General features: G+C 36.6%; 1 protein-coding gene across 2 annotated transcripts in view; it reads left to right on the forward strand.

Annotated features, from left to right (window-relative positions):
• Positions 1-5,113: 5,113 nt before the first annotated feature.
• FAM174A (family with sequence similarity 174 member A) overlaps positions 5,114-15,665 on the forward strand; it is a 38,662-nt gene continuing 28,110 nt past the window's right edge. For both annotated transcript variants that reach the window (XM_069492449.1, XM_069492450.1), the window contains exon 1: positions 5,114-5,692. In XM_069492449.1, the coding sequence (XP_069348550.1) occupies positions 5,259-5,692 (434 nt within the window). In that variant the 5' untranslated portion in view covers positions 5,114-5,258. The remainder of the gene's footprint in view (positions 5,693-15,665) is intronic.

Consider the following 15,665-nt stretch of genomic DNA (forward strand, 5'->3'; position numbering starts at 1 on the left):
ATTATTTCCATTCAACCTGAAAAAATTGTTCTTTAGTATTACTTGTAGTGCTGTCTGCTTGAAATAATTTCCTCAGATCTCATTTGTCTGAAAATATCTTTATTCACTATATTTTTGGAGGATAATTTCCCTGGATATAGAATTAAAGATTAACAGTTTTTTTTTTTTTTTTCTTTTAGCACCTTAAATACCTTACTTGTATTTAATGGCTTCTGGTGTCCATTGTTTCTGGTGAAAAGTATGTCTTCATTTGTATTATTGTTGTTCTGTATGTAATATGTCTTCCCCTCCATCTCAAGGCTGATTTGAAGATTTTCCTATTTTGGAATCTGATATATGTGACTCAGTGTGACTCTGATATGCCTAAATATGACTTTCTTTGTATTTCTCTTGGTTATTGATATCTGTCCTTCTTGAAACTGCAAGTCAAAGTTTTTCATCCATCAGTTTTTAAAACTGTGTTATTGCCTTATTATACTCTCTATCCCTTTTGGAAACTGTGAAATATTGTTCAATTTATGGGTCATCCTGTTCATTTTTCTGTGGTCACTTTATATCTCTGTTCTTGAAACCATATAATTTTTGTTAATCTGTTCTCTTAACTTTCCTAAATTGATGTGATTCAATCTCCAAACTGTTTCCTCTAAAGATCTTGTCAAGGCTTTATTAAAATGGGTCTGGAGTTGGCCTATGGTTGTATAGCCCAGTCCTCAGGCAAAGACTTGTGGGGAATTCCAACTGGACTTCTTGAACTCCACAGACCCCATTTTTTAATGCCCAGCCCCACAGATTCCAACACTTCCAAAAGTCCAAAACTCTCATCTCTCCTTCATTAGAGAGATTACCATATTATGATTAAACTCAGGATCACTACACTGTAGCTGAGATATTGTTCCCCCACAGAGATCCAGGGCAACTATGGGACTCACCTTGTTTGCTTCCTCTTAAGAACTATAGCCCATTGTTATGGTCATCTTCTTTTATAGATATTTAATCCTAAAATGTGTTTATATTCCTATTTGGATATGCTGTGCCTACTCCAACAACACTCTTTTCTTATTCTTGAAGTGCTGCCTTTAGTTGTCTCTGATATTCCAATTCTGCCTTCACGTTCTGGCTTTTAATACATTCTCTAGGCTTCTTGGTTTTGTGATCATATCGTATTCTCTTTTCTGGACTATTAAACTCTATTTCCTTTTGGACTTCAGTCACTTGACGTGGAAGTTTTCTTATTTGCTGTATGTCACTGAGATTTTTATGATTATTCATTATGCAGCATTATTCTAGCAATAGTTGACTGAGATAATAAGCTAGAATCAAATAATGGAAATGCTTAAGAAAATATAATAATGTAGCAGTTAATAGTCCACTTCTGCCACTAGACAACCAGAGTTCCAAATCCAGCTCTACTGTTTTTAATCACCTGGATTTTGGCCAAATTACTTACACTGTGTGTCACTTTCTTCACAGGCAAAATAAGAACAATTACAGGGTATTTTTAAGGATTAAACAAGCTAATGACTTAATGTTTGACAGCACAATATCTGGTAAATACTAGTTACTTAATTAATATTGACATTCATTATTCAATAACAGAATGAAGAGTTCAGATTATACTCATCTGGCCAGTGTTTTTTTAAGTATACGTCCATGAAATATGGTTGCTGTGTCAACTGAGTGCTGTATTTCTTTTTTTTAAATTTTTTATTTCAGCATATTACGAGGATACAAATGTTTAGGTTACACATATTGTCTTTGCCCACCCCAGTCAGAGCTTCAAGTGTGTCCATCTCTCAGAAGGTATGAATATACCCATCCCCTCCTCTCCCTCCCACCTGCCCAACACCCGGTAAATGTTACTACTATATGTGCACATAGTGTTGATCAATTAACACCAATTTCATGGTAAGTACATGTGGTGCTTGTTTTTCTGTTCTTGTTATACCTCACTTAGTAGAATGGGCTCCAGCTCTATCCAGGATAATACAAGAAGTGCTAGATCACCATTGTCTTTTGTGGCTGAGTATATGATATACAGATTCCATGGTATACAGATACCACATTTTATTAATCCACTCATGTATTGATGGACACTTATGTTGTTTCCACATCTTTGGAATTCTGACTTGTGCTGCTATGAACATTCTAGTGCAGATGTCTTTTTTTTCCCTCTGGATAGATGCCCAGTAAGGGAATTGCTAGATCAAATGGTATTTCTACTTGTATCTCTTTGAGGTATCTCCATATTGCTTTCCACAGAGGTTGTACTAGTTTGCAGTCCCACCAGCAGTATATGAGAGTTCCCATCTCTGCGGATCCACAGCAACATTTATTGTTTTGGGACTTTTTGACAAAAGCCATTCTCAGTGGAGTTAAGTGATATCTCATTGTGGTTTCGATTTGCATTTCTCTGATGATTAGAGATGTTGAGCATTTTTTCATATGTTTGTTGGCCATTAGTCTATCTTCTTTTGAAAAGTTTCTGTTAATGTCCTTTTTAATAAATTAAAGTAATATTGGTCTTTTCCTAGTATGAAGATACGTTTAAGTAATTTGATATAAATTTCACATCCTAAGAAATTTTCTCCCCTTGTTTTTAAATCTCTAGTGCTCAGTACAGCTTGTTTGCAAGCCAACTGGTAAGTAAATGAACTAGTATACTAAGATTAACAGAAAAATTCAGAAACAACCAATATATTTGAGAGCTAGTATTTTAACTAGATGTTTGTGCTCAAAATTGCCATTATAGTCATAAGCAAAACACAATATTTTGCCTTAGGAAAATTGTCTCTCATCCCTATGATACATTTGAATTTACTATTATTAATATGTCATGATGTTTTTACAAACAATATGGTAGTCTACAAAGAACACAATAACTTCCAGGTGCTTTCCCTGTTTAAAATTACTGTTGATGGGAACTAAGTATCTCTGAAAAATCTGTTTGTTTTTTGTTTGTTTGTATTTCAAGAGAGATCTCATCCTGAAAAGTTGACCCTGCCAGTAACATACAGGGTTTAATTGAAGGTAGACGGGGCCGGGAGCCAAAAAGGCTAGTATATAGCCCCATCAATATAAAAATGATTAGCTATTAACATTACAAGCAGAAAGCAGAAAGAAGTGGATTAATGGAAAGATGTTAGGGAAGTGGACAGGATATGAGAATATCTGGATGTAGGAAGCGAAGGAAAGGAAAGAGATACTTTAATTTTAGTGTCAATGAAAATCACCTTGAGAACTTATTTAAAAAATATATATAATCCATGTGCCCATTCTCCAAAATTCTATTTCTAAACCTCTGGATTACTGCCCTAGAATCTGCAATTTTAACAAATTCTCTTTCTGGTTCTGTTGAAGGCGATTGGAAGTCAAATTTTGAGAAACATTGGATCATGGCTTTCTCTAATCATTTGGAAACATTAGTTTGACTCTGAGATTTCAGATTCATTTAACTCTTTGCGTGCCCCAGTTTCTGGTAAGGATTGCTGCAGATGGGAAGTTGAAGGTAACAAATGACTCCAAGGTTTTATGCCTGAGTAGCTGACAGTAATAATGTCATCAAGCAAGGTAAAGATCACAATGGAAAAATCATCTTTTATAAGAAAGGAAATAATGCACAATTTTCTTTTCTTTCTTTCTTTCTTTCACAAATTGAATATTGGTCTTTCTTGGGAGGTGGGGGAGAGTGGCATTGAATACTAATTCTCTTCCATGAATGGTGTGGAATAAAGGTCTGAGTAAGGATGATGGGCAATCAAAAGAGCCACTTTATTCCTGATAAATGCCTGGTGGAAGCTGACAATAATATGTGTCAAGAATGGGCTTCATCACACTGGAGCTCAACATTAAGGGGCCTAATCCCTGCATTCTACCAGGCAGAAGCAACTGCATCACCTATTTATCCCTGAAAGTAGCTAAAAGACATTATCCTGTTCACCCTACTAAAAGTAGCAATTAACAAAATTTGCAGTGTAGATTTTGTACATTTCATTTATAACACACACTTCAGAATTCAAAATTAGTGTGATTATTGTTGTTGAACCTAAGTTCTATGAGGGCAGGAATCAAGTCTTATTTGTTCACTATCCAATACTCAAAATTCAGCAATACTAAGCAAATAGTAGAAACTCTAAATGGTCTGTTGAATGAATAAGTTTTGAATAAGATGACATATGCTAACTTTGGCTTCTGGTCAGATGTTTTCTTGTTTGTTAATATCTACTTAAACTGACGTTCCCTGTTACTGAAGTCCAAGTTAAACATCAAGGAAAACTTTATTCAAGAGTATCGCAATAGGGGAGAAGGGTATGAACGCTGTCTGTGCACAACACCTGTAAAAGTAGCAAAGGGCTGGAGAGTTTTTAAGAGCTGGGGTGGGGGGAGTCATAGGCCATGTGTTTGCTAATTGATTTTACTCAAAGGAAAAGTAAATTTTATCTTCATGACAAGTTTTTTTACAACTTGAAGAAGCCTACTGAGGTTAGGCTCCTCTCCTTCCACAGAAATGGGAGCTAGTCCTTGCTAATTGCATTTCAAAGGGAAGGTTCCCTAATCCTTGAGAAAGGCAGTTCTGAGCTATAAAACTGAAAAAAAAAAAAAAACCCAAAAAACTTTTTATAAGGTTTACATCTCAAAGGGGCAGAGAAATAATTTGCAATTACAGATTTTCTAAAGTACATGCTGTAAGAAAAGGGAGGTCAAGGGCTTGGAGTCAGGAAAAAAGCCTGTTTAAAATTTGTAATCAAGCTGAGGGATACTAAGCCTGCCTTGCTTACTGATTAGATGTGTTTTTGCAGTTTTGCAACAAGGAATTCAAATTACGAGCTTTCTACTATCTCTCATGGTTCCAGCATGCAATGAGTTGCTGCACACTTTACACAATTCTTTCTGGTCTAGGTGCTTTCTTACCTGTTACCCTTCATAGACCAGTACTCACTAGCCTCCACAGAGCTCACGTCCTTACGCCTTCCTCCAGCACGCGTGCGCATAAACCCTGAGCTGCTGACGCCACTGAGCGCGCCCCGCCCCTACATGTTGGCAACCGAAAGCGTCCGTAGCAGCAGTGGCTGCTGAGATGTACGAACTTCCGGTTCTCCCGGCAGCTGCCGCCGCTGTTGTTGTCTTTGCCACCTGCCACGGCTGGGCCTCAGCCTGGGTGTGGGGTGACTTCTTCGTTCTTCACCGCGCCCATGGTCCCTCCTGGAGCCAGGGCGGCGGGCCTGGCGGCTCCCGCGTGGTGAGAGATAGGTCCGGGGACGATGAAGGCCCCTCACTGCTGCTGCTGTCTCATCCACTTCCTGGCCCGGGTCTTCCTCCTGCTGCTGCTGCCAGGGCTGAGCGGACCTCTTGTGGTACTGCTACAGGCGGCCAATGCCGCGCCGGGCCCTGGGCCTCCAGACACTGGGTCGCGGACACTACTGCCCGTATCGCCGGGCCCCACCGCTGCCCAACAGCCGGGCCGTGCTTCGGCTGAAGCTGCGGGGCCACGGGGCTCAGAGGCCGGCAATGGCAGCAGCCCCGGGGCGGGACTTACGGCAGATGATCACGGAGGGAAGGCCATGGAAGGCTTACTGGGTGGCGGCCTCGCTGTGAGCCCCAACCTTGGCGACAAGCCCATGACCCAGCGGGCACTGACTGTGTTGATGGTAGTGAGCGGCGCGGTGCTGGTGTACTTCGTGGTCAGGACGGTCAGGTGAGGCGAAGCCTCGATGGGGCTCCCCTGTGGGCCTGAGATGGGCTGGCCAGTCAACTCCTCCAGCAAGGCTGATTTGTGTGACCCTGCGTCGCTCCTTCCCCTCCCCCAGCATCAAGGGCTCCTGCCTGAGAGTGAGAATGCAACTTTGTCTTCATGGCCTGTTACCTTTGGGGGAATCTCCAAGTAATTGCTTCCTTGATTTGTAAATTAGTACCCCACTTCCATGTTTCTTCATCGTGCCTGAGGCCTGCCTTAGCCTCAAAGGGCACCCTAGGTCAGAAGTGGTAGTAATCTTTTATTGCCCTGAATTTCCACTACACTATCTTGTAAAGTTCTCCCTTTCTATTTTGTATATTTTTGTGTACCTAACATGTCAAATTTTTGCCTATCAGTATGCAAACTTTTTAAGGGCAGGATACTTATTTTTAGTAGGTTTGTAAGTCATAGAGTTCTTTGCACAGTGCTTCCACTGAATAGAAAAATCAGTATTTATTTGAGTGGAGTAGTACCGAAGGGCCTTATTATGGATATTTTATTTTTACAAAATTTAGGAGAAGACATTCTTCCTTACCGTCAGTGTTTTTTAGTATAGGCCTTTAATCTGCCACCTAAGTAATTAGGTTGTACCTAATTAGTTGAGGACTATCTCTCTGAAGAGTTGACATACAGAGCCAAGACCTCACCATTAGAAGAAGAAAGCCAAGAGAAGATCTGAGAGAAAGCTATCTAGAGGGTAGGTTTGCAGGATTGTATTGGTTTATGGTTTTCCAAACTACTTCATGTTTTTTCCTATAATTATCCTCTCTATTGTAATTTATTTCTTTAAATTGATCATTTAAAGTAAAAGTTTCCTTATAAACAAGTGATTATTATTATGAATGGAAAACCAACATCACTTGACTTAAATGACTAATTAAAAAAGTAATGCATAAACCAGTGGTTCTTGACATGTGGTCCAGGGAACACTGGGGGTGAGAATTTCTCTTAGACCTCTTCAGTGGATCTACAGTATCAAAACTATTTTCAAAAACATACATTCTTTTACAAGTTTATGGGATACAAAAAGTTCATTGATACCATTTTGGATTCCACATTGCAACTAATCTTTAAAAAACTACCTCTTGTCAAGATTTGGTGTAGTATTAAAAACGAATAACTACTAGTATTTGAAAAGGCTATTAAAATGCACCTTCTTTTTTAGTGTTCATAGCTATATGAAGCTAGATTTTCTTCATACCTTTCAACCAAACAACACATTGCAAATGATTGCAGAAACAAATATGAAAATCTGTTTTCAATTTTTTGTCTCTTCCTATTTTCTATCTACTTCTGTCAGCTTAAGCGAGCTATTAAAGGGATTTGAAAGGAAACCTAAATCAATGTCATTCTTTTTATCATTTTTTTCTTTTTTGACGGTATATTTATTTTTCATAAAAATTTAAATTAACCTGTATTATTATTTTATATCAGTTGATAAGTATTTATAAGTGTTCTCAGGTTTCATTAATATGTTAAATATTGATATATATAAATATATATATGATCCACATAAATAAAAGTTACTTGGGGTTTTAAGAATGTAAAGGAACCCAAAACATTTGAGAACTACTGGTATAAACAATATTATTTGAATTAGATACTATGGGTTCACAAAGGCCAGCAAATCCAGGCCTACTTTCTGTTAATAGGGAAGTTAGAAAATGTTTGGGATGTGTTAAAGGTATAATAGTACCAAAGTGAGACTTTCTTCTTGATATACAGAAAGATTAAAAGACAATTAATAAATTATTTTTCTCACTATATAATTGTTATTCAATTCCATATGCATATAAGTCCTGTGAAGATCCAGAGTACCTTAAGTATTATTTCTCTCATAAATTATGGATATGATGACAGTTTGGGGGGATGTCCCTTACTCGTTTTTCCTTTTGCTTTCACCTTTTTTATAATCTTTATACATATGTTTATTGACATTGTTTTTCTATCTTCATTGCTATAAAACTTGGGAAGGATACAGTCTTTTCAATCAGATTCTATTGGATGATTCAATAACATGTTGTATGATAACAACTAAATTCTGAACTATGGCTAATATAAACTGCATTTTTCAACCAGCATATAATATATACATGCAGTCCAAGTCCTAAATTTAGTTGACTACCAAATGTCCAAAGCTTGATTGATGCTAACAATGTCTGGGCAATGTTGAGAACTCATATTTTTTGCTTCCAGATTTTGTTTTTCATCCTCATTTTGGTGAATGCTCAATTTGGCTTTCACTTCTAACATATGTGTGACAGCACACCAACATTAGTTATTTGTGCCAAGGGGGAAGAATGGGCCAAAATTACTATTTTCTTAACTGAGTTGAGGTGACACTGAGAATATTTTACTTGTAAATTTTTATTAGATTGAATTCCATGAGACTTCCAAATTGTTTTGTTTTAATCTAATTCAGTTGTAATGAATATGTGGCTAGAAATAACTTCCACTTTGAGTCTGGAAATATTCCAAAGAACAATCAGATTCTCTCTGTAGAAAGTGAAAAATATATGCAAGAAATACAGTGGGAACAGAGTAGGCTTCCTAACATGAACACATAATATCTATGAGAAGACACTTGTATGTCTTACTTTCTACTCAGTATCTCCAGTACTGAACATCATGTACCACATATGATGGGCACTAAATAAGTAATTGCTTAATGAATGAGCATTTTTAGTTAATTCTCTATATTGATGAATAGGTAGATAGTGAGGATTTGGAAATTTAAGAGTAATTGCTATTTACTGATAGAACAAAGAAATATGAAGATCTCAATTAATACTTAAGATTTTCTTCCTGTCTGTAGGACGTTCCCCGCGCAGTATAAGGCCAGAAAAAAGAAATTACTCTGGAGGATTGTTATTAATTTTAAGTATGTTGATTATATAAAAGTAATTTCTGGTATAACTATGAATAATGGTTCTTGCCTTAAATCGGGGAATTATTTCTATTTTCATGTCATCTCATTGGTGCTTTTTCATTTTTTATTCAATGTGTTATATTACAAGAAGGAGACCAAGGCTTAGATTCTAACTCTTCCACTGTTTTGTTTCTGTGCTCTTTAGCAAATCACTTAACCTTTCTAATTTCAGAACACCTCCTATGAAATGGGGATCAAAAGCTAATTGATATGGTGGAGATGAGCATGAAATTTAGCATAATAGCCTTCATTCAGGCTGTCGGTATTTATTCAGCTGCCCAATACTGGGTACTGGGGATACACTTGTGAGCAAAATAAACATTTCTGCCTCGGTGGCACTTATGGACTGGAGGAGTAGAGGGGCATTAATCAAATAATCACATAGATAATCAGCAATATACAGGATGCTATCAAAAGACATTACAATACACACAGTTCCTATTAATATTTAGTGTATAGGAAATACACAATATTTATTTATTTATTATTTATGTTTGAGACAGTCTCACTCTGTTGCTTGGACCAGAGTACCATGGAGTCAGCCTAGCTCACAGCAACCTCAAACTCCTGGGCTCAAGCAATACTCCTACCTCAGCCTCCTGAGTAGCTGGGATTACAGGTGCCTACCACAGTGCTTGGCTAATTTTTTCTATTTTTAGTAGAGACAGGAGTCTCTTTCTTGCTCAGGCCGGTCTCAAACTCATGAGCTCAAGTGATCCTTCTGCCTCAACCTCCCAGCGTGCTAGGATAATAGGTGTGAGGCACTATGCCCATCGGAAATACACGATATTTAATTTGAATGGTTACCCAAGCCTATAAGCTAAGACACAAAATTAGGATTCTTTCAAATACTCTTACTTTGTAACTGAAAGATTATTTTTGAGATTTTACTTACCATTCTAATAGCTAATAGTATTAATTGCTAATTTGTGTGTCAGATATAATGCCACATACTTTGTGTACATTTTCCAATTCTTGCAAAAACCTGCAAAGTAGGTGATATTATTCTTGTTGAGAAAATTGAGGCTGAGTAAAGTTAACTAATTTGTCCAAGGGCGCACACACAGGAACTGCCCAAACCAGCTGTGCTGAAACTTAACATGTTCAAGGACCATGCTGCTTCCTGTGATTACTGAATGTAATTAAAGTGATATTGCATTATAAAGATAGCTAGCTTATTTATGGTGAAAAATGAAGTAGACATTATATGCCCAGTGCCTTTCTGTTTAAAACATGAATTTGTTGAATGTTATACCTCCAAATTTCACTGTTTTAAAAAGTGAATCAACTTTAACATTTATTGATCATCATCATGTCAGTGCCACACTGAAATAATTTCGTACACTACCTCAATTCCCCTTCATTCCTCACCTCATCCAAAGATTTTTCTTGATTTACTAGACATAGGGAATGGTGATATTTTAAAGTGACCTCTGTTAATCTGGTCATATTTATAATATTTCTACCTTAACTCCTCCTGTGGCAAATCACTATTGAATTATGAATATGAGATTGATAACTGTCTCTCCTGTCTAGTTACTTAAAAATATGAGTTAAGGAATTTCTATTCTTTTTTTTTTTTTCAGAAAACATTTGGTTTCCACCCTACTTATAAGATCCTAAGACGTAGAAATCACTCAATTTAAGCAAAAACAGGGAATACTATTTGACCATTTATGTATTTGGTTACTAACATTAATTCAGTAAATATTGACTACTTATAATGTACCAGTGATAGGCCTTGGGTGAGGATTAGCAGTGTACAAGATGGAAAAGTTCCTACCTTTGTGGAACTTCCATACTAGTTGTTTATATAACCTTAGAAAGTAGAATTTTCCCAACAAGTGTAAATTGTCCTGATTTGCCATCATTGGATTAGCCAGACAGTATATATTGAATGTTTTCTATAGGGTCATACCCAGAAGCTTGGAAATGTATTTAATGAGGACAGGTTCTCAAGGAACTGATATTCTTTGCAGAGATGAAACTTACTTTCTCAAAATGTTTACTCATGCACTTAAAATATTATAAAATATTAAATTGGTTATGTGGTCAAGTGCCAAAATGTCAAGAGGATAGTGTACCAGCGGTATGACAATCAAATATGTCAGAGATCTGTGTGAAGTGATAATAGGATTTTTCTATTTAAGCAACATTTGCCATGTGTGCAGTTCTGGGAGGTAAAAGTAAAGATGTTCTTATTTGTTGGGGGTGTTGCTAGAGGTCAGGACAATGCTTCCCACACTTTTTCATGTCATGTCACACGTAGAAATTGATATCTATATGGGGTAAATGTATGAGACTATGTATCCTGATATTATCCACCTTATACCCTGCCTAGTGATCTTAAGAGCTGTGGAGATCTTTGTCTCAGCGTATTACTATTTGCACGTGTAACAAGCTGGTTGCAGAGTTTTGTAGGTGATGCTGAATGTGCACTATGTAAAGAAAAAGACAAGTTACCATATCAGCCCACCTGTAAATCCACACAAATCAGTTCATGATAAATTTGAGTGACTGTTAGGTCTCAAACTATACTGAATTTTGGGACTTTAAATGTAATAAAGAGGACATGTTTGTTCTCAAGGGGCTTATCCAGTGGAGCAGTACCATTGCTTTTTGTGCTTAATAAATTGAACTTTGAGGAATATGGTAGCAAGAGATTAAGCTAACTGATAGAGGGCTTGCTCCTAAATCTCACTCTCATAGCCAAGGCTGTTTAAAAAGTCACTTAATATGATAGCTAAAATGATTATATTTTTATAGAAAACCAAACTCTTTATCTCTACTTGATATGAATTATCTACAAATTTGCCATATAACTGAATCTACTTTGAGGTGGCCTTTACTCCATGGATATAATTTGTTCAGTCAGGGAGAAGTATTGCATGAGAGATACAGAAAAGTACCCATTTAAGAATGGAGTATCCAATTTTGTTTAAATGCCAGTGGTGGGGAAAAAGCTAGTAGAAAAGGAAATATTGGAGGTATAGGAAAGAAAGGTATTTGAGAAGACAGGAAGAGGGAATTTTAAATAAACCTCATGCAGTAGGCAGAAGTGAGATCCTCCATTGAAATGTCCCCATTTCCACACCTTTCATTGCAGTCTGGCTTCTAATTCTACCACTCTAAAATTGTCCTTGCAGAGGATAATTAATAACCACATTGTCTCAATTTTATGTATATTTTCCCCTCTTTTCTGTGGCAATCAATACACTGGTCTTTACTTTGGCTTCTGTGACATCTCTTCTGATTTTCTTCTTACGTCTTTGAATATTTAGTCCCCAGCTTCTTCATGATTTTCTTTCTCTATGAACTTTTCTTCTTACTGTTAGGACTCTTGTACAACTAATGTCTCAAGAGCGGGGCCTGTGTCTTATACATCCTTGGTCCCTACAGGCCCTGTCCAGTTCCTGGAATGTAGAGGCATTCATTGAATGTTTGTGGTAGAGAGTGACTTTGACTTCCTAAATAGCTGGGTCTTTTTCTTAACCCTTTCTGCTTTGTCCATGTTCTCTGGGTGACATATTCCAAATTTATTTTTATAACTGCTACCTCTAAGCTGTTAGATGCCTTTTGAGTTACAGACCTGTATACCCAGCCAGCTTCTTACTGGATAGATGATTCAGACTCATAAAGGTCAAGCTTGAAACCATTATTTTTGCCCCTGAGCAAATCTTGCTGCACTATTCTTTACAAGGTGGATGACATCATCATCTATACAGTTTCTCAGACTAGAAACCTGAGCTTTCCCAAATCTCTCTCTTTTGTTTACCATTCATATCCAGTCATCCAGTTTCAATTTCTAAATATTGTCTACATGACCACTTTGTGAGCTTCACTGACCTTACATTAGTTTAGGCTCGCTCATATCACTAGGTTATGGTGATATCTTTACTAACTTTTCTTTACTCCAGGTACGTCTCTCTTTCAATTTACCTTCCACGCTGAGCATATAGTTTTCCTTCTGAGATGTAAATCTGATCATGCTGTGTTTATGCTTATAATCTTTTATGGCTATACCATTCAATATGGTTGCCACTACCTACATGTGGCTATTTAAAAACTTAATCAGAATTAAAAAAAAAAAAGTTCCAGTCCATTAGGTAAAGTAGGCACATTTCAAGGACTTCAAAAATCACATGTCATTAGTAGCAACTGTATTGGACAGAATTATGCAAAGTATTTTCATCATTACATAAAGTTCTATTGGACAATACATTTCTATGGTATCTGTTGGGGTAAGGTTCATACTCCTTAGATTAGCATTTAAGGTCCTCCTCAATCTGACTCTTTTTCATCAGTTTTATTTTATCTTGTGCTGTAGCCTCAAGTGTGCTATATTTTTATGGAAGTACATTTTTCAAGCAGTGGACTCTTTCGTCCTCCTTTTGTCTAACTCCTAGTTGTCTTTGAAGATGAAAATGGACTATCAGCTCTACTGGGAAACCTCTGTGATTGCAGACCACCTTGTGGATACCTGTATCATGACATTATTTCCAGTGAAACCTAATAGTTGGTTCAGTTGTCTGTCTTCTTTTCTATACTATTTGCTCCTTATGCTTATTTGGAAAATAGTAGATGTTCCAAGTGTTTCCTGAGTAAATAACAAATGGCAATAAGAAAGAATGTATGGAAAACCAAAAGTAAAACATGGAAATGAAGATTAGAAATATGGGTATCTGTGAGAGAGAAGTGTTAACATCAACCTTGTAAAATCTAGTCATTTTAACTCCTTTCAAATACTTTCCATACTGGAAGCTTATGATCTGAGGTTATACAGAAAAGTCAATTGGGGCTATTTTATGTGGATATATTATTCATATCTATTTACCCAAGATAATATACAGATTATTTATTAGAGTATATCTAAGATAACTGCAGTCCTCAGGATAAATTGTAATAGAGTGTAGCCAGGAGACACATTTCCCTATAATTGGTACAGGTTGGATTTGCGACAAAAAGGGGAAACTGAACTGAGATGCTTCTGATTGGTTATTGTAAAGTTATTCTGAAAACAAAACAATCAGTAAAATTTGAGTTGTGAATTTTCAGTAATGATATTCACATGGCATGTACCAATACCCTTCACCTGTGTACCTAGACCCCTTGTTGCAGCCAGTGTCTATTCTCTAGATGATCCTTATGCCCTGCCAATTGTTAAATAGCTAAATATCTAAAGCAGGTATTCTGATTGGCTTATTTTATCTTTGTAGGCTAGGTCATAGTCTACCCTTGAGATTGACAATCATGATTTAGAAAAGGTGCTTGTCCCAGGATCATATTAGTTGTGGGTGAAAGTAGGTGATTTTGCATGGTAGACACATGAGTAACCATTGCTGCCATTCAAAGGAATTTATAGGTGGAGCAATTTTTCTTAAGGTGGACTAGGGGCAATGGACATGACAGATTCTATGACAGCATGTTTTATGCATTGTTGTAATGTAGATTTCCATCATTTTTAGCAGTGGGACTGCAACATGTAAACTAGGAGAAAGCAACACCACACTGATTGGCTGCACCTCTACGGAAACCTAGGACTCTGAGGATCCCAGTTTGAAAACAGTTTTGTTGTTTAATTTGGGCTGAGGGAAGAATCACTGGGGAAAGAATGTGATAGAAAGGATATAATGATCTAAATGGAACTGGGACAACTGTGCCAAACTGAAAAAAACAAGTGTAAAGTGATGGTATGAAAAGTTAGTGGGCTTTTTTTGTGGCAATGTGATTTTATTAATAGATTGAAAACTGCTGAGAAAAAGTTTAATCAGTTTATTCAGAGTGGAGGAATTGCTAATAGAACCTGACAAAAAGATTCTTAAAAAGAAGAGGGTTAGAAGGAAATATATGTCCAGGTGATGTAAAATGGCAGTATGATGCAGAGAAGTTGAGATGTTGGGTTTCCTTATGAGTTAGGAGGTTTTTAGCTATAAGCAATAGAATAACCAAATAAATACGACTTTAACATAAGGATATATTTTATTGTTGTTTACTTATCATAAATATGAGTAGACTCAAGTTTGGTCCAGTGGCTTTGGAAGATTATCAAGAATTCTGGATGTTTGCATTCTTCTCTCTCTACAGGGTGGCTACCTCAGCTTTAAACATTAAGTTCTCACACAGTGGTATCTCAAGCAGGAAGGAGGGGAAGGGATATGAAAGGAGGCCTTCTTTTCTGTTTGTTTTAATCAGGGAGAAAAATCTTTTCCCAGAAACCCCACTACCAGAGACATCCTCTTCTATTTCATTTGTCTGAACTGCTTCATCTGCTCACCCCTAGACAATGACTGGCAAAAGGAAAATTATGTTTTCATGATTGGTTTACACCAATTATTATGATCATTGTGTCCTCCTTAGGGCTGGGCACAATTGCTCTCTAAACAAAATTGTGTTTCTGTTAAGCCAGAAGAAGCAGGTTGTCTCTACACAAAAAGCAGATTCTGTTACAGTGATCAAAACTAAGAGATGAACTAATCAGAACAAAATAATTGTACTTGTTAATGCAAGTAGCTGCCAAGTTATTTTTTTTTTTAACTACAAAATGATGAACTAACAAATATAGTTCAACTAAAAAAATTATCTAGTCTGGTATAATGTAAGATCATTAAGTTGAAGATCACATGACTGTTTTGTCAACTAATTTTGTGACTTTGGTTGAAATTACTTTGATTCATTAGGAATTTGATTCATTAGGAATACACTTTGACTTAATTATTTAAAACTCAGGCTCAGTACTCAAATTATTTGTGTATGACTTAGCTCTACAATTTGCTGTTCCCAATTTAAGTTTTTCCAAACTCTGCTTTTTTGTGTATAAAATGAGGGTACTTATCCTATAAAATTGTTGTAAGGATTGTGTCAGGTAATGCTTATTAGCTGTTTAGATCAATGCCTGGCATATGTGCACACACAGTAAATATTAGCTATTCTTACTGGAATTTTTTTGCATCTAGAATTGTAATATGTTTAGGGAAGGTTTTACTATGATATGTTTTTTAATACCTC

Source organism: Eulemur rufifrons, chromosome 17 (assembly GCF_041146395.1).
Source record: "Eulemur rufifrons isolate Redbay chromosome 17, OSU_ERuf_1, whole genome shotgun sequence".
Lineage (NCBI taxonomy): Eukaryota > Metazoa > Chordata > Mammalia > Primates > Lemuridae > Eulemur > Eulemur rufifrons.